We start from the raw sequence: 24,884 nt of genomic DNA on the forward strand, positions 1-24,884 counted from the left end.
CTTCAGCATTTGTCGGGCGCAAGTGAAGCTGAGTGCAGGGATGTGAACGCAGCATTAAACCTGCCCAGCTTCCATCCTGACAGTATTAGTTGTGTGTGAAATAGGCTTATTGTTCAGAGCTTCAGCTGGTTGTCAGACAACTGAACCATACAATTAATCTAAACTAGGTCAGACAAAGATATCATAAAATCTTTTATTCGACCAGAAAGATACAAATAAATTATGTAATTCATTCAAAGTCAATTTCCCACCCCCCAAAATCACACTTCTCTCACCAGGGGTTTCATAGGGGAATCTCAAGTCTGTTCCTCAATTCCTTGCGTGCTCTCCCCTGCCTCTTTCTCAAAACGGCAGAGGGACGCGAGGAGAGCATTGGAGATCTGAGGATAATTTTCAAAAGGAGGCAAGGAAAGACTTGAGATTCCCCCACAGTATCCTCTCAAAGGTCATCCAAATCAAAACTGCCAGATGTGAAATGTATGGCACAAAACTAGAGTTAACAGTCCACTAGTTTTAGTGGATTACATTTTGGCAACAAACTACGATGAATGATTCCCAAGGTCTGTCTGCTGTCCCAGTCTAGCTGGTAACAACCCAAAGAGAAAGAGCCCCCTCACATTATTCTAGTACAAAAGTAAAGTTCCGTAGATATAACTCCCTAGTAACAGGATTATGGTCATCTTATTAAACATCTGAAAACTTCCGATTTTAAAATCTCAATTGTAAAACGTATTCTTCAGTGTCTCACATCCCATCACATTTATTTTCATTAGCAATATTACTTCACGACGACAGTTTAGAACTGTATGTTGCAGCTGGGAGCGGGTGTTCCAGTTCTCTGATTGGCTGTTTTTAAAGGAGAGGTGCATCCTGGGAATTGAAGTGCTGCAGTAACCAGCAACATGTAGTCTCTACAACATGGATCTGAGTAGTAGATCCAGTCGATCACCAGGCGTTCTCATCCTCTCCCCAGTTAAGGTCATCCTCTCCGTCTCCCCAGCCTTCTGCTTCAGTCTGTAAAATGAAGGAATAAGGATTCATTAAATGACCACATAAAGCAGGAAATCTTCTTATGCTAATGTATTTCCTTTATAGTACATGGGATTGACATTACATTCTGAAAGGCACTTGCCCATCGGGCAAGTCAGGAGTATTTTTTTGGTTGCCTGAAGTTTATGATCACTTGCCTGAAAATTTTAATTAGCCATTTACACGCAGAAGTGCCATATATTGCCTGCCTTTCACCTACACATATGGAAGGAACCAGAAAGATCAGTACTTGAATTCTTAGTTTTTTGGTTATCAGTTTTAAAAAAATCTCAGCAGATTCAACTTGCCCAACTGCCATAAATTGTCTGTCTTTCACTTAAACCAGTGTTTTCCAGTCTCCCAACAGAACACATTTTTTGTTGTAGCCCCGGACAAACTCACCCGATTCAACACAGAGGGCTTGATGATTAGTTGACCAGTTGATTCAACACAGAGGGCTTGATGATTAGTTGACCAGTGGATTCAACACAGAGGGCTTGATGATTAGTTGACCAGTGGATTCAACACAGAGGGCTTGATGATTAGTTGACCAGTTGAATCAGGTGTGTCTGTCTGGGGCTACAATAATGTTTACTGTTGGGGATCCTCGAGGACTGTAGTCGGGAAATTGACTTAAATCACTGCGGCGGCACCAGACAGATCAGTACTGGAATTCTTAGCAGTTTGGTTGTTTGACTTTAAAAATCACCTTCCCCTTAAATGTCAAGCACAGGATTCTGTTACTATCCCAGCGTACCGACTGACTGTTACCATCCCAGCGTACTGACTGTTACCATCCCAGCATACTGACCGACTATGTTACTATCCCAGCGTACTGACTGTTACCATCCCAGCATACTGACCGACTATGTTACTATCCCAGCGTACTGACTTACCATCCCAGCGTACTGACTGTTACCATCCCAGCGTACTGACTGTTACTATCCCAGCGTACTGACTGTTACTATCCCAGCGTACTGACTGTTACTATCCCAGCGTACTGACTTACTATCCCAGCGTACTGACTGTTACTATCCCAGCGTACTGACTGTTACCATCCCAGCGTACCGACTGTTACCATCCCAGCGTACCGACAGTTACCATCCCAGCGTACCGACAGTTACTATCCCAGCGTACTGACTGTTACTATCCCAGCGTACTGACTGACTGTGTTACTATCCCAGCGTACTGACTGTTACCATCCCAGCGTACTGACTGTTACCATCCCAGCGTACTGACTGTTACTATCCCAGCGTACTGACTGACTGTGTTACTATCCCAGCGTACTGACTGACTGTGTTACTATCCCAGCGTACTGACTGACTGTTACTATCCCAGCGTACTGACTGACTGTTACTATCCCAGCGTACTGACTGACTGTTACTATCCCAGCGTACTGACTGACTGTGTTACTATCCCAGCGTACTGACTGTTACTATCCCAGCGTACTGACTGTTACCATCCCAGCGTACTGACTGTTACCATCCCAGCGTACTGACTGTTACCATCCCAGCGTACTGACTGTTACCATCCCAGCGTACTGACTGTTACCATCCCAGCGTACTGACTGTTACCATCCCAGCGTACTGACTGTTACCATCCCAGCGTACTGACTGTTACTATCCCAGCGTACTGACTGTTACCATCCCAGCGTACTGACTGTTACTATCCCAGCGTACTGACTGTTACTATCCCAGCGTACTGACTGTTACCATCCCAGCGTACTGACCGACTGTGTTACCATCCCAGCGTACTGACCGACTGTGTTACCATCCCAGCGTACTGACTGTTACCATCCCAGCGTACTGACTGTTACCATCCCAGCGTACTGACTGTTACCATCCCAGCGTACTGACTGTTACCATCCCAGCGTACTGACTGTTACCATCCCAGCGTACTGACTGTTACCATCCCAGCGTACTGACTGTTACCATCCCAGCATACTGACCGACTATGTTACTATCCCAGCGTACTGACTGTTACTATCCCAGCGTACTGACTGTTACTATCCCAGCGTACTGACCGACTGTGTTACCATCCCAGCGTACTGACTGTTACCATCCCAGCGTACTGACTGTTACCATCCCAGCGTACTGACTGTTACCATCCCAGCGTACTGACTGTTACCATCCCAGCGTACTGACTGTTACCATCCCAGCGTACTGACTGTTACCATCCCAGCGTACTGACTGTTACCATCCCAGCGTACTGACTGTTACCATCCCAGCGTACTGACTGTTACCATCCCAGCGTACTGACTGTTACCATCCCAGCGTACTGACTGTTACCATCCCAGCGTACTGACTGTTACCATCCCAGCGTACTGACTGTTACCATCCCAGCGTACTGACTGTTACCATCCCAGCGTACTGACCGACTATGTTACTATCCCAGCGTACTGACTGTTACTATCCCAGCGTACTGACTGTTACTATCCCAGCGTACTGACTGTTACTATCCCAGCGTACTGACTGTTACTATCCCAGCGTACTGACTGTTACCATCCCAGCATACTGACCGACTATGTTACTATCCCAGCGTACTGACTGTTACCATCCCAGCGTACTGACTGTTACCATCCCAGCGTACTGACCGACTGTGTTACCATCCCAGCGTACCGACTGTTACCATCCCAGCGTACTGACCGACTGTGTTACTATCCCAGCGTACCGACTGTTACCATCCCAGCGTACTGACCGTTACCATCCCAGCGTACTGACTGTTACTATCCCAGCGTACTGACTGTTACTATCCCAGCGTACTGACTGTTACTATCCCAGCGTACTGACTGTTACTATCCCAGCGTACCGACTGTTACTATCCCAGCGTACCGACTGTTACTATCCCAGCGTACCGACTGTTACTATCCCAGCGTACCGACTGTTACTATCCCAGCGTACCGACTGTTACTATCCCAGCGTACCGACTGTTACTATCCCAGCGTACCGACTGTTACTATCCCAGCGTACTGACTGTTACTATCCCAGCGTACTGACTGTTACCATCCCAGCGTACTGACCGACTATGTTACTATCCCAGCGTACTGACTGTTACCATCCCAGCGTACTGACTGTTACCATCCCAGCGTACTGACTGTTACCATCCCAGCGTACTGACTGTTAGCATCCCAGCGTACTGACTGTTAGCATCCCAGCGTACGTACCGACTATCCCAGCGTACGTACCGACTATCCCAGCGTACGTACCGACTGTTACTATCCCAGCGTACGTACCGACTGTTACTATCCCAGCGTACGTACCGACTGTTACTATCCCAGCGTACGTACCGACTGTTACTATCCCAGCGTACGTACCGACTGTTACTATCCCAGCGTACGTACCGACTGTTACTATCCCAGCGTACGTACCGACTGTTACTATCCCAGCGTACGTACCGACTGTTACCATCCCAGCGTACGTACCGACTGTTACCATCCCAGCGTACTGACCGACTATGTTACTATCCCAGCGTACTGACTGTTACCATCCCAGCGTACTGACCGACTATGTTACTATCCCAGCGTACTGACTGTTACCATCCCAGCGTACTGACCGACTATGTTACTATCCCAGCGTACTGACTTACCATCCCAGCGTACTGACCGACTATGTTACTATCCCAGCGTACTGACCGACTATGTTACCATCCCAGCGTACCGACTGTTACCATCCCAGTGTACTGACCGACTGTTACTATCCCAGCGTACTGACCGACTATGTTACCATCCCAGCGTACTGACCGACTATGTTACCATCCCAGCGTACTGACCGACTATGTTACCATCCCAGCGTACCGACTGTTACCATCCCAGCGTACCGACTGTTACCATCCCAGCGTACCGACTGTTACCATCCCAGCGTACCGACTGTTACCATCCCAGCGTACCGACTGTTACCATCCCAGCGTACCGACTGTTACCATCCCAGCGTACCGACTGTTACCATCCCAGCGTACCGACTGTTACCATCCCAGCGTACCGACTGTTACCATCCCAGCGTACCGACTGTTACCATCCCAGCGTACCGACTGTTACCATCCCAGCGTACCGACTGTTACCATCCCAGCGTACCGACTGTTACCATCCCAGCGTACCGACTGTTACCATCCCAGCGTACCGACTGTTACCATCCCAGCGTACCGACTGTTAGCATCCCAGCGTACCGACTGTTACCATCCCAGCGTACCGACTGTTACCATCCCAGCGTACCGACTGTTACCATCCCAGCGTACCGACTGTTACCATCCCAGCGTACCGACTGTTACCATCCCAGCGTACCGACTTACCATCCCAGCGTACCGACTTACCATCCCAGCGTACCGACTTACCATCCCAGCGTACCGACTGTTACCATCCCAGCGTACCGACTGTTACCATCCCAGCGTACCGACTGTTACCATCCCAGCGTACCGACTGTTACCATCCCAGCGTACCGACTGTTACCATCCCAGCGTACCGACTATGTTACTATCCCAGCGTACCGACTGAGGGAAGAAGTGCATTGCTTTTTGAAGTGATCCAGGGTGCACCACCAACCCTGCACCTACCTAGTAACAGAGTAGTAGTCCTTTCAGTTCCATTCACATGGACTCACCTCTGTCTGGTCAGCAGCTGCGAACTTGGCGGTGATTGTTAGTGTGTCTACAGATGGATCAGTGAGTTCTGACGGTGCGGCTGTGAGCAGCCCAGTATCACCAACATCGCTCTTCACAGGCAGCAGCAGAGCTGCAGCAGACGACAGTTTAATGTCCGGCTCCATGTCTGCAAAGAAGTCAAATTCCGGGTCTCTCTCCGGCTTCCTCTTCACCTCGATGGTGAACTCCTCTCCCAGAACCCTCGTTCCACCATCCTTGCGTGCGGTGTGCAGCCTGGGCCTGGCCTCGTCGTTAGTTTTCTGTTCCTCTTCCCGCCCCCAGCCGTTGTCCCAGGGAGACGTGGCTGTTGTCTTCCTCTCTGAGGCCTTGACGGTACAGCTCAGTTTGAGGGGTTTGGATCCTCCTCTCAGGGGCTCGGCTGTCAGACTGATGGGTGGTGGTGGTGGTGGTGGTGGTGCAGTGGCGCCCCCTCTGGGTGGAAAGGTCAGGACGACAGGATCTGGTATGGGCGCGGTGGGGGAGAGGTCAGAGGTGAGCTCTGTGTCCTCTAAGTCATCCCACGGTTCCTCTTCTTGGTCCCGCGTTCGGTCTGAGGCCTGGAAGTGCATCTGGACTGGCTGCTCTTGTTCATTCTCCCCCTCCTCCGGGTCACTCCAATCTGGCCAGTCCTCAGCCTGACTCTGGCCTTCTGGCTGGTCGGGACTGTAGGATGACTCCTCCTCCTCTTTGTTTTTGCTGAAGCCGTTCAGGGGTAGAGACATCTCTCTACTACTACCTGGAATAAGGGTCAGATGACTGGTTTAAGCGTCAACCACTGGATGTGAGTGAATTGGAAAGAGTTAAGGTTCCCAGTGTTACTTCCTTACCTGATTTGGGGGCCAGGGGGTATATCCTGGGGGTCTCTCTGGCCTGAAGGCTGTCTATGTTCCCCAGGACCAGCCCCCCTCTCACTGCTACCGGTTTGGGGAACAGACTCAGGACCTTAGAGGGCTGGGCCATCTGTGGATGGGACCCCCCAACTATGTGAACTGGAGAGGCTAGAGCGAGAGAAGGTAAGGATGAATTGTTTTGTAGGGAACTATGACTAGCAGTAGTGCAGTTATTTACGACATCAAAAAGATACGTTATCTTTTCTGTGTTTCTTACTTTCTGGGGTGACCTCTGCAGACTTAGTAAAGTTGGGCCTGGTGCGTTTGAACACTTTGGTCCTCTCCCCGCCCACCACCACCTGGGCACCTAGTAACGGCACCAGTACTGCCAAGCTCTGCAGCGTCATGGCAACCAGAGAATCGTTTGTGTCTCTCATCCCAAGCAAAACCTGGAGAGAGGAAGACATCTTGAACTGAAACAGTGATGTTTTCTAAACCGCACAACACATTCAATGCAATCCCAGCAAAGACAATATATACACTGAACAGGTCTGTGGTTCTAGCATTAGCGTATGATGTTTCTGCATGAGCTTATGGGAGGTGGTTAGGTGAACCATGCTCATCTGGTAAGTAACTTGCCGGAGACCCCTAATTTTCAGCTCAGTGGGGGTAACAGTCTTGCAGCAAATGGACAACCTGGCTTCTAACCCAGTCAGTAACATCAGAAAATATGAAAAGGGTCTGTAGAGTGTGTGTCTGACCTGAGGTAGGATGTGGTTCTAGAGTGTGTCTGACCTGAGGTAGGATGTGGTTCTAGAGTGTGTCTGACCTGAGGTAGGATGTGGTTCTAGAGTGTGTCTGACCTGAGGTAGGATGTGGTTCTAGAGTGTGTCTGACCTGAGGTAGGATGTGGTTCTAGAGTGTGTCTGACCTGAGGTAGGATGTGGTTCTAGAGTGTGTCTGACCTGAGGTAGGATGTGGTTCTAGAGTGTGTGTCTGACCTGAGGTAGGATGTGGTTCTAGAGTGTGTCTGACCTGAGGTAGGATGTGGTTCTAGAGTGTGTCTGACCTGAGGTAGGATGTGGTTCTAGAGTGTGTCTGACCTGAGGTAGGATGTGGTTCTAGAGTGTGTCTGACCTGAGGTAGGATGTGGTTCCAGAGTGTGTCTGACCTGAGGTAGGATGTGGTTCTAGAGTGTGTCTGACCTGAGGTAGGATGTGGTTCCAGAGTGTGTCTGACCTGAGGTAGGATGTGGTTCTAGAGTGTGTCTGACCTGAGGTAGGATGTGGTTCTAGAGTGTGTCTGACCTGAGGTAGGATGTGGTTCTAGAGTGTGTCTGACCTGAGGTAGGATGTGGTTCTAGAGTGTGTGTCTGACCTGAGGTAGGATGTGGTTCTAGAGTGTGTGTCTGACCTGAGGTAGGATGTGGTTCTAGAGTGTGTGTCTGACCTGAGGTAGGATGTGGTTCTAGAGTGTGTGTCTGACCTGAGGTAGGATGTGGTTCTAGAGTGTGTGTCTGACCTGAGGTAGGATGTGGTTCTAGAGTGTGTCTGACCTGAGGTAGGATGTGGTTCTAGAGTGTGTCTGACCTGAGGTAGGATGTGGTTCTAGAGTGTGTCTGACCTGAGGTAGGATGTGGTTCTAGAGTGTGTCTGACCTGAGGTAGGATGTGGTTCCAGAGTGTGTCTGACCTGAGGTAGGATGTGGTTCTAGAGTGTGTCTGACCTGAGGTAGGATGTGGTTCTAGAGTGTGTCTGACCTGAGGTAGGATGTGGTTCTAGAGTGTGTCTGACCTGAGGTAGGATGTGGTTCTAGAGTGTGTCTGACCTGAGGTAGGATGTGGTTCTAGAGTGTGTCTGACCTGAGGTAGGATGTGGTTCCAGAGTGTGTCTGACCTGAGGTAGGATGTGGTTCTAGAGTGTGTCTGACCTGAGGTAGGATGTGGTTCTAGAGTGTGTCTGACCTGAGGTAGGATGTGGTTCTAGAGTGTGTCTGACCTGAGGTAGGATGTGGTTCTAGAGTGTGTCTGACCTGAGGTAGGATGTGGTTCTAGAGTGTGTCTGACCTGAGGTAGGATGTGGTTCTAGAGTGTGTCTGACCTGAGGTAGGATGTGGTTCTAGAGTGTGTCTGACCTGAGGTAGGATGTGGTTCTAGAGTGTGTCTGACCTGAGGTAGGATGTGGTTCTAGAGTGTGTCTGACCTGAGGTAGGATGTGGTTCTAGAGTGTGTCTGACCTGAGGTAGGATGTGGTTCCAGAGTGTGTCTGACCTGAGGTAGGATGTGGTTCTAGAGTGTGTGTCTGACCTGAGGTAGGATGTGGTTCTAGAGTGTGTGTCTGACCTGAGGTAGGATGTGGTTCTAGAGTGTGTCTGACCTGAGGTAGGATGTGGTTCTAGAGTGTGTGTCTGACCTGAGGTAGGATGTGGTTCTAGAGTGTGTCTGACCTGAGGTAGGATGTGGTTCTAGAGTGTGTCTGACCTGAGGTAGGATGTGGTTCTTTAGCTCGTCGTGGGAGAAAGACTCAGCGTAGATGTGCATGTGAGCCAGCAGCACCACCCGGACGTGTTCCTCGTTGACCTTGAAGAGCTTCAGCAGCTGAGGAACTACATGTTTCCTGTAGAGAGAGACAGACAGGAGGCACTCCTCACTCCCACCACAATCTGTCAAGAGACAGATTGAAATTAGAAATCTGGTGAAATGTATTCATTGTGTGTAATCCCTTGTAAATAAACTTGATAGAACAGAGTATAAAACGGAGGAGGAGAGAGAGAGAGGAGGTATCCAGTCCGCATGTCATCATTACCATTGATCCCTATTACAGAGACTGGTCAAATCATACATAATCTCTCAGCTATTCAACTTTAATTAATTCATATATAAAAAGGGATACTGTTTTTCTACTTACCCAGAGTCGGATGAACTCCTGGATACCATTTTTATGTCACTGTGTGCAGTTTGAAGGAAGTTAGAGGTAGTTTCGCAAGTCAATGCTAACTAGCGTTAGCGCAATGACTGGAAGTCTACAGGCACGCTAGCATAGTATCCACTTGTTCATCTGACTGGGTAAATAGAAAAACATTTTTGCAGTATCCCTTTAATAATTTGTATTTATTATGGATCCCCATTAGTTCCTGCCAAGGCAGCAGCTACTCTTCCTGGGGTCCAGCAAAATTAAGGCAGTTATATACATTACAAAACATTTCACAACACATTATGCGTGTGCCCTCAGGCCACTACTCTACTACCACAAAATCTGAGTACGTGTCTGTGCGTGTCTCTTCAAAGTCCCCGCTGTTCCATAAGGTGCATTTTTATCTGTTTTTTAAAATCTGATTTTACTGCTAGCATGAGCTGTGCACCTCCTATAGTCTGTTCTGGACTTGGGGACTGTGAAGAGACCCCTGGTGGCATGTCTTGCGGGGTATTTATGGGTGTCTGAGCTGTGTGCTAGTAGTTCAAAACAGACAGCTCGGTGCATTCAACATGTCAATACTACTCACAAATATAAGTAGTGATGAAGTCAATCTCTCCTCTACTTTGAGCCAGGAGAGATTGACATGCATATTATTAATGTTAGCTCTCCGTGTACATTTAAGGGCCAGCTGTGCGTTCTGGGCCAATTGTAGTTTTCTTAAGTCCCTCTTTGTGGCACCTGACCACACGACTGAACAGTAGTCCAGGTGCGACAAAACTAGAGCCTGTAGGACCTGCCTTGTTGATAGAGTTGTTAAGGCAGAGCAGCGCTTTATTATGGACAGACCTCTCCCTATCTTAGCTACTGTTGCATCAATATGTTTTGACCATGACAGTTTACAATCCAGGGTTACTCCAAGCAGTTTAGTCTCCTCAACTTGCTCAATTTCCACATTATTCATTACAAGATTTAGTTGAGGTTTAGGGTTAAGGGAATGATTTGTCCCAAATTTACATTTACATTTTTACATTTTAGTCATTTAGCAGACGCTCTTATCCAGAGCGACTTACAGTTAGTGCATACATTATTATTATTAATTTTTTTCATACCGTCCCCCATGGGAATCGAACCCACAACCCTGGCGTTGCAAACGCCATGCTCTACCAACTGAGCTACATCCCTGCCGGCCATTCCCTCCCCTACCCTGGACGACGCTGGGCCAATTGTGCGCCGCCCCATGGGTCTCCCGGTCGCGGCCGGCTACGACAGAGCCTGGATTCGAACCAGGATCTCTAGTGGCACAGCTAGCACTGCGATGCAGTGCCTTAGACAACTGAGCCACTCGGGAGGTCAAATACAATGCTTTTAGTTTTTGAAATATTTAGGACCAACGTATTTCTTGCCACCCATTCTGAAACTGACTGCAGCTCTTTGTTAAGTGTTGCAGTGATGTCACTTACTGTGGTAGTTGAATATACGGAGTCATCCGCATACATACTGGCTTTACTCAGAGCCAGTGTCAGGTCACAAAATAAGGGGCCTAGACAGCTGCCCTGAGGAATGCCTGACTACCTGGATTATGCTGGAGGCTTCCATTAAAGAACACCCTCTGTGTTCTGTTAGACCGGTAACTCTCGATCCATAGTATAGCAGAGGATGTGAAGCCATAACACTGGGATGGGCAACTTTTGTAGGCCCACGGACCCATTTTTTTTTTAATCAGTTGGGGTCTCAATTTACTGTTGCGAGTTTGAATAATAGAAAACACAAGGTGCAATTTCAAAATATTTGGTTGTGCATCAGCAGTCACTCAATTAGCTCATGTCAGTTAAATTCACCTGCGGGATCGTCTGAGACCAGCCACCCGGACAGCTGATGAAACTGAGGAGTATTTCTGTCTGTAACAAAGCTCTTTTGTGGGGAAAAACTCATTCTGATTAGCTGGGCCTGGCTCACAAGTGGGTATGGCCTATGCCCTCCGAGGCCCATCGATGGCTGCGCCCCTGTACAGTCATATAAAATCCATATATTAGGGCCTAATGAATTTATTTCAATTGACTGATTTCTTTATATGAACTGTAACTCAGTTGTTGCGTTTATATTTTTGTTCAGTATAGTTGAAAAAATTGCTAAATCTTCTCTCAGCCCCATGGCAAAATGTGCAGAATTGCAGGAAATGAACTTGAAAACTTAAATATTTTCTCTTCGTGGGCAAGGTGGGGAGGGGACGATGTGGGTGCGCAGCCACTGCAGCCCCTCGTGATGAATTCTGTTTTTTTGTGGCATCCACCCCCATCAAAATTGCCCATCCCCTGCTATAACACGTTTTTGTCAGCAGCAGATTATGATCGATAATGTCAAAAGCTGCACTGAAGTCTAACAAAACAGCTCCCACAATCTTTTTATTATAAATGTATCTCAGCCAATCATCAGTCATTTGTGTAAGCCGCATACATGTTGAATGCCCGTCCCTATAAGCGTACTGAAAAGCTTTTGTTCATTTGTTTACTGTGAAATAGCATTATATCTGGTCAAACACAATTTTTTCCAAAAGTTTACGAAGGGTTTGTAACAGGCTGTTTGGTCAGCTGTTTGAGCCAGTAAAAGGTGCTTTGCTATTCTTGGGTAGTGGAATGACTTTTGCTTCCCTCCAGGCCTGAGGGCACACACACACACTCTCCTGTAGGCTTAGATTGAAGAGATGGCAAATAGGAGCAGCAATATCGTCCGCTATTATCCTCAGTAATTTTCCATCCAAGTGACCCAGAGTGCTCCACATGGGTGATAAATAGCCAATAAATTAAAAAAAAGACAAGACACAAACCCTTCTTTGGCTTTAAGAGGTGAGGCAGAAAGCTCTTCACAGCGGTGGGTTCAGCTAACACCATCCTGTTGAGGAGTTTTGGGACAAGACGCGTTGCTATCAGTTCCTCTGGCAGGCTCTGCACCCGGTCCAACAGAAACCTACCGTACAGACAGAGGATACTTTCTGTGGGCTCAGACAGTAATACGTTGATTGGCAGACATTTTGTACGAGGAAATAAATAATAAAAAAAAGAGAACATGTTGTATTGTCACATACACCGGATAGGTGCAGTGAAATGTGTTGTTTTACAGGGTCAGCCATAGTAGTACCGATGATAAAGGCAGAGCTGAATCACTAACAGCCTATTTATATGCACACACAGTCACTCACTCACTTAAAGAATTCATTCTTCTCTTCCTCCGTTTTCAGGGTCAGGCTTTTCAGGAAATTCATGACCTCCAGAAAGTCATTTCTGAAGAAGTCGTGAGTGAGTAGGGAGCTGAGAGAGGGCCGAGACAGGGGGTCAGAGGTCAACAGGCCTGCTTGGAGAGTCCTCTTCAGACTGCCTGATAACTCTTCAGAGACTGCAGAAAGAGAGATTATACAGTGAGTTCCCTCAAATTGAAGCTGACAGTCTGCACTTTAATCAATCAAAAAAACGTATTTATAAAGCCCTTTTTACATCAGCAGATGTAAACAGCAAGCAATGCAGATATAGAAGCACGGTGGCTAGGAAAAAATCCCTAGAAAAGGCAGGAACCTAGGAAGAAACCTAGAGAGGAACCAAGCTCTGAGGGGTGGCCAGTCCTGTTCTGGCTGTGCCGGGTGGAGATTATAAGAGTACATGGACATTAAGGCCAGATTGTTCTTCAAGATGTTCAAACGTTCATAGATGACCAGCAGGGTCAAATAATAATCACAGTGGTTGTAGAGGGTGCAACAGTTCAGCACCTTAGGAGTAAATGTCAGTTAGCTTTTCATAGGTCGAGACAGCGAGAGAGAGAGAGAGAGAGAGAGAGAGGGAGTCAAACAGCAGGTCCAGGACAAGGTAGCACTTCCGGTGAACAGGTTCCATAGCCGCAGGCAGAACAGTTTAAACTAGAGCAGCAGCACGACCAGGTGGACTGGGGACAGCCAGGAGTCATCAGGCCAGGTAGTCCTGAGGCACTTTAACCTCATAAGTCATTGTATCATTTCAAATCCAAAGTGCTGGAGTACAGAGCCAAAACAAAAAAAATGGTGTCACTGTCCCAATACTTTTGTAGCTCGCTGTACACACAGCAGGGCTGTCCCCGCCTAACAAAAAAATCTGTCGACCGAAAGTCGTCTGTTCTGTCGACCAATCGATTGGTCTGAATTTTTAAACTTGTATTTTTCCATATATACACACACCCTATGTTTTAATAAAATCACCTATATGCATTGAGCTTGTCTGATGCCTTAAGCTTACGGTTTGATGAAATAAGACAAATGCCTCAAGAGGGAGCCAGAGATCTACTCTCCTCCCGCTCCTGCTGGCTTTCACAGAGTCTGCCATTACTCTCCTGAAGTTGCCAGTAACAGGCTACACGAGGAGTCGGCAACCTTTCTCATGTTGAATGCCAATTTATCTTACCATTTCTACCGATCTGCGTGCCAGTTATGGTTTTCGTATGCACATTTTCGTGAAACAGTTATTTAATATATAATAACGTCTTCATATCTCAAAATCATTGTCATGTGGTTAATCAAAATTAAATCCAAAAAGTCACTGCTATTGTCATTGCCAACTACGTAAAAATAGCCTCCATAAAGCCAACAAATAAAAACATTGCAGCCCGCTGGTAGAAAATATCCTGATAAAAATAAATATCCTATCAATCACATTGGCTACACATGGCCTGTCTGCAACGAACTTGAAACATTGTATCAACTATTAACTTGGGTCTGGCCTGAAGCTTGCACTAACGAATTTGCAACATTGTATAAAATATTCTGGGCCCTTAGAGTTTCCTGCACCAGTGAGCTTAGGACAGACACAGCTGTAGCTATTTGCGCAAGGGATAAGAAGCAGTGCTTGACTTGGACAGGAGCTCACCGGAGCTGAGTACCGGCACCTCAAAATGTCTACTGCTTCAGCTCCTGTTCCTCTTATAGAATATTAGCTCAAAAGTATTGTGGAGCTCCTGCACCTAAATATAAACAGTACCAGCACCCAAAATGAGTACCGGCACCTATTTCAGTCCAAGTCAAGCACTGATAAGAAATAAATCAGGTAGGCCTATTTTATGACGTTTCCATTGGATCAGAGCATGACAGTTTTCCCTTTTACTTTTATCGAAAGGGTGAGAGCTGGAAAGAATTTTAAAATACATTGAGGGACGACTGTAATTCTCAATGGATGTAAAAACAGACTTTGTTTGCTTGCCGTTTGAGGTGAAGAAAACATTACTTTGAGAAGCTCCACAGGTCATTGCGTTAAGCCAATCAGAAATACTATCAGATCACCAAATGGGTACATTTACATCCCTACATTTGTGCGCAGGCCATGTAGCCTATAGGCCTATATACTTCTATGCGTAATCAAGTGCGTGTCCTTACGCAACATTGACAGGAGCGCTCCAAACAAAAGACAAATCACTAAATTGAAAACTTGTAAATGGAATTAAATAAACCAAAACATGTTTCTCACAAGTGTAGCCTAGGTTGTGCACTCTGCAAACAATGTGTCCACTCCGACAATGATAACGGGAAGACTGGAATAATAATATTGAACGCATTAAATTAAATTACCATAACCAAAGTAACAAACATTGTAGATTAGAAATTATAGGAATTAACGGTAAATGTACTACTGGTGATATACAGTACCAGTCAAAAGTTTGGACACACCTACTCATTCAAGGGTTTTTCTTTATTTGTACTATTTTCTACATTGTAGAATTTTTTTGCGTCACACCCTCCAAATGGAGCCTCCGACCACATTTTCGGATCAAGCATGAATTGGCTTTTAGTCTAGGCCTCCGCAATGGATTAGTTCACTGAGATGGGCTCAAATATATACACATGTTACTGCTCGACTAAAACAATCTCGGTCGACCAACAGCCTAACGACCCAACAGTCGACTAATTGGGGTCAGCCCTAATACACAGTGAGTATTAAACATTACGAACAGCTGCTCCTTCCATGACATAGACCCCTCAAACTCAACTCTGGACCTCAAAGCCACTTCCATTGCTTCCCCCCCCCCCCCCATTGTTCCCCTCTAATCAGGGACTGGTTTAGACCTGGGACACCAGGTGGGTGCAATTAATTATCAGGCAGAACAGAAAAACCAGCAGGCTCCGGACCTCGTAGGGTCAGAGTTGAATACCCATGACATAGAGTAACTGGGTGAATCCAGGTGTAAGCTATGATCCCTTATTGATGTCACAAGTTAATTCCACTTAAAATCAGTGTAGATGAAGGGGAGGAGCCAGGTGAAATAACGATTTTTAAGCCTTGAGACATGGATTGTGTATGTGTGCCATTCAGAGGGTGAATGGGCAAGACAAAAGATTTAAGTGCCTTTGAACGGGGTATGGTAGTAGGTGCCAAGCGCACTGGTTTGTGTCAAGAACTGCAACGCTGCTGGGTTTTTCACGCTCAACAGTTTCCCGTGTGTATCAAGAATGGTCCACCACCCAAAGGGCATCCAGCCAACTTGACACAACTGTGGGAAGCATTGGAGTCAACATGGGGCCAACGTCCCTGTGGAACGCTTTCGACACCTTGTAGAGTCCCATGTCCCGACGAATTGAGGCTGTTCTGAAGGCAAAAGGGAGGGGGGCAACTCAATATTAGGAAGGTGTTCCTAATGTTTTTTACAGGAGAGAGGACAGGGAGGATGAGGGGAAGACAAGACCAGGCAAAGGAGAAAGAGACAAAGTCACAAAGTCAGAGATATGATCATCAAGCATAATGTTCACTATCGTAAAAAAAAAAAAAACTGCCATTCCATCCTATTGTACAAGTATTCTGTTCAAGGTTAGAATGGAATGTCCCACAGTCAATCAGGTTGAGGCTTTGAAGCTTCTCCACTCACCATAGCCATTGAGAGAATTGTTTATTTTCAAATTCAGGAGAGGGATGAGGGTTTCCACCATCATTCCAAAAGAGAAGCAGTCTCGAGAGTGCGCATGCTTATCTGGCAGCGTTTTAAAGCCTTCCACCTGCAAAGAATGATTCTATGAATTAAAAGACTGTAAGCATAATGACCAATAATAAAACAAGGCTAAAAGAACAGTGATGAGCCTGTTATCCTTACCCGCTCCTCCGGAGGAACAGTACTGCTCTCCCTCACATTCTGAATGCTGCTGAGAAACTGAGGTGGACAATAGAAGATACCTTTAAAAACACTTCAAATAACTACAGACTCTAGTGATGGAAAATGCTGTTATTAAATCAGTCACACAAACTACAGTGCTATGCTGTGTTCCATTGTTGTGAAGTAGATTAGTTCTTTCTTTCTGTCCAGCTGAACTGTCAGTCACCTCTGGGGTAGCCTCAGAGAACTTGCAGACAGTCTCCATCCCCCCCAGCTTCCAATGGCCGTCTTCACTGACGAACACAGACGACGTGCAGACGTTGTTGTGGCTCGACTTTCCCTGTGAGGAGAAAGAAGACGTGTTATAACAGAAATGAGAACTGTAATACTGAACAGTGCAGAATCATGTGAAAGAGTTTCTTACATGTTAAAAAAAACGTTCCCTTCCACCACTTCGGTTTTACGCAACAACAAAAAAATAGATGCCTGCAGGGAGTCTTCAATAATAGTGTGTGTGTCTGTCTGTCTGTCTGTCTGTCTGTGTTCCTTACCCTCTCGTGCAGGAAGATCAGGGCCTGTAGCAGGTCGTAGATGCCTGCACACAACTCCTCCGGAGTCAGGCTGTCCAGCAGGGGCGCCAGAGGCTGCACACGCTCTGTCACCAGGTGGATACCCCCGTCCTGCACCGAGCATGACAGGAAATGCAGCAGACACGGGTGCCTCAGGGTCTTCAGGTGCTACAGGGAAGTAATACTCATTAGTGGCTCTTCTTTTTTGTCCAGCAGCTCACTCTTGTGCAAAGTAGGATGAGTGTAAAACGATCATTTCTTCAGGTGCTAAAACTCCAGTAGCCTCACATCATGAGTAGCAGCATGTATGTCACACTTACTGTAAATCACTCCGGGTAAGACTGTCTGCTAAGGCTTAAATATACTGCTCAAAAAAATAAAGGGAACACTTAAACAACACAATGTAACTCCAAGTCAATCACACTTCTGTGAAATCAAACTGTCCACTTAGGAAGCAACACTGATTGACAATACATTTCACATGCTGTTGTACAAATGGAATAGACAACAGGTGGAAATTATAGGCAATTAGCAAGACACCCCCAATAAAGAAGTGGTTCTGCAGGTGGTGACCACAGACCACATCTCAGTTCCTATGCTTCCTGGCTGATGTTTTGGTAACTTTTGAATGCTGGCGGTGCTTTCACTCTAGTGGTAGCATGAGACGGAGTCTACAACCCACACAAGTGGCTCAGGTAGTGCAGCTCATCCAGGATGGCACATCAATGCGAGCTGTGGCAAGAAGGTTTGCTGTGTCTGTCAGCGTAGTGTCCAGAGCATGGAGGCGCTACCAGGAGACAGGCCAGTACATCAGGAGACGTGGAGGAGGCCGTAGGAGGGCAACAACCCAGCAGCAGGACCGGTACCTCCGCCTTTGTGCAAGGAGGAGCACTGCCAGAGCCCTGCAAAATGACCTCCAGCAGGCCACAAATGTGCATGTGTCTGCTCAAACGGTCAGAAACAGACTCCATGAGGGTGGTATGAGGGCCCGACGTCCACAGGTGGGGGTTGTGCTTACAGCCCAACACCGTGCAGGACGTTTGGCATTTGCCAGAGAACACCAAGATTGGCAAATTCGCCACTGGCGCTCTGTGCTCTTCACATATGAAAGCAGGTTCACACTGAGCACATGTGACAGACGTGACAGAGTCTGGAGACGCCGTGGAGAACGTTCTGCTGCCTGCAACATTCTCCAGCATGACCGGTTTGGCGGTGGGTCAGTCATGGTGTGGGGTGGCATTTCTTTGGGGGGCCGCACAGCCCTCCATGTGCTCGCCAGAGGTAGCCTGACTGCCATTAGGTACCGAGATGAGATCCTCAGACCCCTTGTGAGACCATATGCTAGTGCGGTTGGCCCTGGGTTCCTCCTAATGCAAGACAATGCTAGACCTCATGTGGCTGGAGTGTGTCAGCAGTTCCTGCAAGAGGAAGGCATTGATGCTATGGACTGGGCCGCCCGTTCCCCAGACCTGAATCCAATTGAGCACATCTGGGACATCATGTCTCGCTCCATCCACCAACGCCACGTTGCACCACAGACTGTCCAGGAGTTGGCGGATGCTTTAGTCCAGGTCTGGGAGGAGATCCCTCAGGAGACCATCTGCCACCTCATCAGGAGCATGCCCAGGCGTTGTAGGGAGGTCATACAGGCACGTGGAGGCCACACACACACTACTGAGCCTCATTTTGACTTGTTTTAAGGACATTACATCAAAGTTGGATCAGCCTGTAGTGTGGTTTTCCACTTTAATTTTGAGGGTGACTCCAAATCCAGACCTCCATGGGTTGATACATTTCTTTTCTATTGATAATTTTTGTGTGATTTTGTTGTCAGCACATTCAACTATGTAAAGAAAAAAGTATTTAATAAGATTATTTCATTCATTCAGATCTAGGATGTGTTGTTTAAGTGTTCCCTTAATTTTTTTGAGCAGTGTATATAACAAGGCTCAGCCAAATTAGTGACCATTTATCATGGTGAGGATATATATATATATATATATATATATATATATATATATTACAGCCATGGCAACAGACAGACGCTGGCGATGCCTTGCCCAAATGTGACTAGCCTGGAGAAATCCAGTCTGTTTGTGCCAACATTCCACTCAACATTCCACTTAGTTGCTTGAATAAGCGAGCGTTGCGCCTTTTCCTTTTCAACGTTCCTCTCCTTGTCATGCTAAACATGGCATGACAAGAAGTGACAAGGAGTGGAACGACAGCTAAACAGACCTGCCCCTGGGCGGCAGATAGCTTAGTGGGTAAGAGCGTTGTGCCAGTAACCGAAAGGTCGCTGGTTCTAATCCCCGAGCCGACTAGGTGAAAAATCTGTCGATGTGCCCTTAAGCAAGGCACTTAACCCTAATTGCTCCTGTAAGTCGCTCTGGATAAGAGCGTCTGCTAAATGACTAAAATGTAAATGTAAATGTACCCAGGCAACAATGAGACGGCTGTGTCACTCACATGGGTGATGCCATACTCAGGCTGGAATAAATGTTTTATAGATACCATATGTGTTTTACCTTAGCAGCTTTGTTGACTTTGTCTTCGTTGCCCTGCTTGTGAACAAACACGGAAGCCGGCTTGCCATCCTGGAGCACGGCAGAGTACATGGTCAGCCCTGAGGGCAGGGTTAGGAGTGGTTCCTCCAAGACGATGCTCCTCATAGCGCTGCTCTCCGCGCCCATGGTCGCTCACCCCTCGATGCAGTTGTTCGGGACACCGGCCTGACAATCACACTGTACAGGGATTTAAAATAGAATTAGAAAAACTTTATTGTCCCACACATTGTGGAAATGTTTTTTTTCAACTTCACCACATAAAAAACAGACATTGAACACCTTCAGGAGAACATCATCAAGATCATTAAATAAACTATACAAAGTACAAAAGTGCAAATGCAGTATCAAGTTCATATACATTACATAATTTGTCTAAACCATAATCATCAATCGTTCCTAATTGAAAATACATCAAATGGTCTAATACCTTCTTCTTAATCATCAGATGACAGATAGCTACAATGCCTAGCTACGTCAACAACTGACGTTGTCTGATAAACTAGTTAGCTAGCTAACTAGCTAGTATCTGCATGTTGAGTGATACACATCTGACTAGCTCACATGGTTGATTGATTGAAGTTTATCTAGCTAGGTCACGCTAACCACCTTCCTGGACCTGTGTCCTGCAGAGTAACATAGCAAAATGGCACTCGGAAAGGGAAGGGTGTTTACACCTGGCTAGCTAGCTACTAGCTAACCTAATCATCTTATTTTTGCTAGCTAGACTCTGGTTGCTTGACAAATGGCTAGGTAGCAAGGAAATAAGGTAGTATAGCCAGTCAATGTCACATCGAAGTTTGTGTTACCTGTTTGGTTGAGTGCCACTTCTATGTATGAACAGCCAGTTAGATGGCTACGCTCGCAAGCTAACCTTGCTAAAAGTAGTCATCGCATTGGTTGTCACTTACTCTTCAGTTATAAGCACTTCAGTTGATACTCATGCCAATAGACACAAAAACTACTATATCATGTAAATTGCCGATAGGTAAGCAATCCCCGTATTTAACAGTGGAGAAGATATTCGTTTTTTTAACTGTTAACGTGGAGCAAATACATCGCTTCCTATGTGCTAACTGTAAACAAGCGGCTCTTCCTGTCAACGATTAGGACGAAACCATTAAATAAAAATCAGTGGCAGCCAGGCCGGGCATTAGACTCAAATATGAATTGGTGTTTGAACAACCACGAATAAGTGACTATAAAATCATTAAAGTGGTTATAAACAATTCGTTCCTTTGCTGTCATGTAGCATTTGTTGATAAAATCCGTATGATATAACAAAATCCAAATAGGTTACCCCCCTCTATCAACAAAAATGGTCAATGCCATAATGGTGCGAGATAACGCAGGTAGAACGCAACATATTATGCAAAGTTACCTAGCTGTAATCATTACCTTTACGGCTGTAATAGGAGCGGGCTATGCATGTTTTTTTTTTTTACATGAGTCATTGCCTACAGTCTATGGCAGAGATGGGCAACTCCAGTCTTCGGGGCCCTGATTGGTGTCACACTTTTGCCCCAGCTAACACACCTGACTCCAATAATCAACTAATCATGATCTTCAGTTTAGAAACCAATTACGCTGAACAAAAATATATACACAACATGTAATGTGTTGGTTCCATGAGGTGAAATAAAAGATCCCAGAAATGTTCCATACACACAAAAAGCTTATTTCTCTCAAATTTTGTGGAGAAATAAGTTTACATCCCTGTTAGTAAGCATTTCTCCTTTGCCAAGATCTGCCATCCACCTGACAGGTGTGGCATATCAAGAAGCTGATTAAACGGCATGGTCATTACACAGGTGCACCTTGAGCTGGGGACAATAAAAGGCCACTAAAATGTGCAGTTTTGTCACACAATGCAATGCCACAGAGGTCTCATGTTTTGAGGGAGTGTGCAATTGGCATGACGACTACAGGAATGTCCACCAGAGCTGTTGCCAGATAATTGAATGTTAATTTCTCTATCGTGTCGTTTTAGAGAATTTGGCAGTACATCCAAACGGCCTCACAACCACAGACCAGGTGTAACCACACCAGCCCACGACCTCCACATCCGTCTTCTTCACCTGCGGGACTGTCTGAGACCAGCCACCCGGACAGCTGATGAAACTGAGGAGTATTTCTGTCTGTAATAAAGACCTCGCCATTAAATCTAGTTAGGAAGGAAATCGAAGCCTTTGCAGCCTGAATGGAAAATGTTTTAGGTATGAACCGGTCCACAGGGTATACAAGTGCATTGCCGGCAGCATACAATGCGTTTGGACAGTGAAATGAAACCCTCAATACCAGATGAATATCGCCTTCTGCCGGCCTATTGGCTACCCATCACTGGTCTATGAGCATTGCCAACCATTTTTAGTTAACTTTAACCACAGAGAGCAAATTATTTTGTTCAAAAACAAACATGTCAATAAATAAATGTGATCATTATAGGCCAAATTAACAGCGTAATTAATGGGTTGTTGTCATTGGAGAAGATTTTGCATCACTTATAGCAAAAGTTGTATTGTGGCTTTCATTGATTGAAAAAAAGTACACTGCTCAAAAAAATAAAGGGAACACTTAAACAACATAATGTAACTCCAAGTCAATCACACTTCTGTGAAATCAAACTGTCCACTTAGGAAGCAACACTGATTGACAATAAATTTCACATGCTGTTGTGCAAATGGAATAGACAACAGGTGGAAATTATAGGCAATTAGCAAGACACCCCCAATAAAGGACTGGTTTTGCAGGTGGTGACCACAGACCACTTCTCAGTTCCTATGCTTCCTGGCTGATGTTTTGGTCACTTTTGAATGCTGGCGGTGCTTTCACTCTAGTGGTAGCATGAGACGGAGTCTACAACCCACACAAGTGGCTCAGGTAGTGCAGCTCATCCAGGATGGCACATCAATGCGAGCTGTGGCAAGAAGGTTTGCTGTGTCTGTCAGCGTAGTGTCCAGAGCATGGAGGCGCTACCAGGAGACAGGCCAGTACATCAGGAGACGTGGAGGAGGCCGTAGGAGGGCAACAACCCAGCAGCAGGACTGCTACCTCCGCCTTTGTGCAAGGAGGAGCAGGAGGAGCACTGCCAGAGCTCTGCAATATGACCTCCAGCAGGCCACAAATGTGCATGTGTCTGCTCAAACGGTCAGAAACAGACTCCATGAGGGTGGTATGAGGGCCCGACGTACACAGGTGGGGGATGTGCTTACAGCCCAACACCATGCAGGACGTTTGGCATTTGCCAGAGAACACCAAGATTGGCAAATTCGCCACTGGCGCCCTGTGCTCTTCACAGATGAAAGCAGGTTCACACTGAGCACATGTGACAGACGTGACAGAGTCTGGAGACGCCGTGGAGAACGTTCTGCTGCCTGCAACATCCTCCAGCATGACCAGTTTGGCGGTGGGTCAGTCATGGTGTGGGGTGGCATTTCTTTGGGGGACCGCACAGCCCTCCATGTGCTCGCCAGAGGTAGCCTGACTGCCATTAGGTACCGAGATGAGATCCTCAGACCCCTTGTGAGACCATATGCTGGTGCGGTTGGCCCTGGGTTCCTCCTAATGCAAGACAATGCTAGACCTCATGTGGCTGGAGTGTGTCAGCAGTTCCTGCAAGAGGAAGGCATTGATGCTATGGACTGGCCTGCCCGTTCCCCAGACCTGAATCCAATTGAGCACATCTGGGACATCATGTCTCGCTCCATCCACCAACGCCACGTTGCACCACAGACTGTCCAGGAGTTGGCGGATGCTTTAGTCCAGGTCTGGGAGGAGATCCCTCAGGAGACCATCCGCCACCTCATCAGGAGCATGCCCAGGCGTTGTAGGGAGGTCATACAGGCACGTGGAGGCCACACACACTACTGAGCCTCATTTTGACTTGTTTTAAGGACATTACATCAAAGTTGGATCAGCCTGTAGTGTGGTTTTCTACTTTAATTTTGAGGGTGACTCCAAATCCAGACCTCCATGGGTTGATTCATTTGATTTCCATTGATACTTTTTGTGTGATTTTGTTGTCAGCACATTCAACTATGTAAAGAAAAAAGTATTTAATAAGATTATTTCATTCATTAAGATCTAGGATGTGTTATTTTAGTGTTCCCTTAATTTTTTTGAGCAGTGTATATAACTGTGATAAATGACTACAGTATGCAGTTTGAATACATTTCAGTAACCTGTCAGTTGGACAAAAACATCTGCATTGAATCAGGTAGGCCAAGCATTTTATAATTAGAATAACAGTGATCCAATTTGTCGTTATGACACGTTTTCTTATTGGAAATGGGGTTTGGTGGATATGGGGCTGATAGACTTGCCCCGTCTTTCGAAGACAGTCTCACGGTTAAGTTCACAAAATCACACTTTTATTTGTATGTGGTATTAGTAACACTAAGTGACCACAGATATGTGACCAGTCCGACCACACAGGCTAAACCACGACAATAGTCATTATAAAAACAAACGGTCGTGTTATGAAATGCCCAACAGGAGCTCAGTATAAAATGCAAATATGTCTTATCAAACAGAACTTGTCAGTGGTCCACTGTAAACAATGACTGTATGCTGTACTTGGCAGCAACAGAGTGGATTGAAACATGGATAGTGTTCATTTGGAATAGTAAGTATTTTCCCATTTACTAGTATTTAGCCTAGTCAATTAGTCCTTTGCTCTTATGAGCCTTCAAAGTATAGACAGTTTGCGTACTCATCACTGCATTCTCTAACAGAAAGTTGATTGGCCCTCTGATATCATGTAGGTTGATACATTGCTATGTTTTCATTTATAAAAGCCCTTTTACAAAAACAAATCACGGTACCTAACATCATTACTAAACTTTTGATTATGAGTTACCACGCCTGGTCTCAGGGATGGCTAATTCTGGAAATTCCTTTGGTCTCTACTGAGTTGGGTAAATCAGCTTTTAATTTTCTTGCACCTTATTTGCGGAACAATTTTCAAAATGTTCTTCAATTGGATGTTTCGGTGCCTCTAGGGCAATTCAGAAAGCTGACTGAAGACCTTATTACTGAAGAATGTGTTTGTTTTGTGACTGTTTTTTCATATTTTGATGTGTGTATTTTCTGTAATTTCTATAATTCAGGGCTCATCTGTAAAAGAGACCTTGGTCTCAGTTTGGCTCCCTGATAAAATAAAGGTTAAATAAATATCCCCTGCGGCCAGGCCAGGCAAACCACATAGGCCTCTACTAGTACCACAGGTTTAAAGCCACTGAGTTAGATGTTCAT

The 24,884-nt window shown here is 46.1% G+C and overlaps 1 protein-coding gene across 5 annotated transcripts; it reads right to left on the reverse strand.

The window, feature by feature from the left end:
- Positions 1 to 175: 175 nt before the first annotated feature.
- On the reverse strand, positions 176 to 20,732 carry scyl3 (SCY1-like, kinase-like 3). Of its 5 annotated transcripts, none has more exons than XR_014613398.1 (14): positions 20,441 to 20,732; positions 19,596 to 19,811; positions 17,050 to 17,235; positions 16,725 to 16,838; positions 16,499 to 16,555; positions 16,277 to 16,403; positions 12,607 to 12,796; positions 12,231 to 12,370; positions 8,971 to 9,152; positions 6,769 to 6,940; positions 6,489 to 6,659; positions 5,622 to 6,397; positions 431 to 1,014; positions 176 to 295 (listed from the first exon to the last, which is right to left on the reverse strand). XR_014613398.1 is itself a non-coding variant. In XM_084163669.1 (13 exons), exons 2-13 carry the CDS (start codon positions 19,758 to 19,760, stop codon positions 946 to 948), a joined length of 2,349 nt encoding a protein of 782 aa, XP_084019795.1. In that variant the 5' UTR covers positions 19,761 to 19,811; positions 20,441 to 20,732; the 3' UTR covers positions 176 to 945. The 5 variants fall into 5 exon arrangements, 3 of the variants coding, with proteins under 3 accessions (XP_084019795.1, XP_084019796.1, XP_084019797.1); XR_014613399.1 differs by having other exon boundaries at positions 20,543 to 20,702; XM_084163669.1 differs by having other exon boundaries at positions 176 to 1,014.
- Positions 20,733 to 24,884: the final 4,152 nt, after the last annotated feature.

The sequence above is a fragment of the Coregonus lavaretus genome, assembly GCF_964263955.1.
Source record: "Coregonus lavaretus genome assembly, chromosome: 6".
In the NCBI taxonomy this organism is placed as follows: domain Eukaryota; kingdom Metazoa; phylum Chordata; class Actinopteri; order Salmoniformes; family Salmonidae; genus Coregonus; species Coregonus lavaretus.

Bases quoted from the DNA above. Each gene is read 5' to 3' on its own strand.
- scyl3 (XM_084163669.1), bottom strand. From the start codon at position 19,760: ATGGGCGCGGAGAGCAGCGCTATGAGGAGCATCGTCTTGGAGGAACCA. The intron at 16,556-16,724 runs GTGACTGACAGT...TGTCCACCTCAG, and splicing joins TCTCTGAGGCTACCCCAGAG to TTTCTCAGCAGCATTCAGAA. The intron at 6,398-6,488 runs GTAAGGAAGTAA...CCCTTATTCCAG, and splicing joins CCCCCTGGCCCCCAAATCAG to GTAGTAGTAGAGAGATGTCT.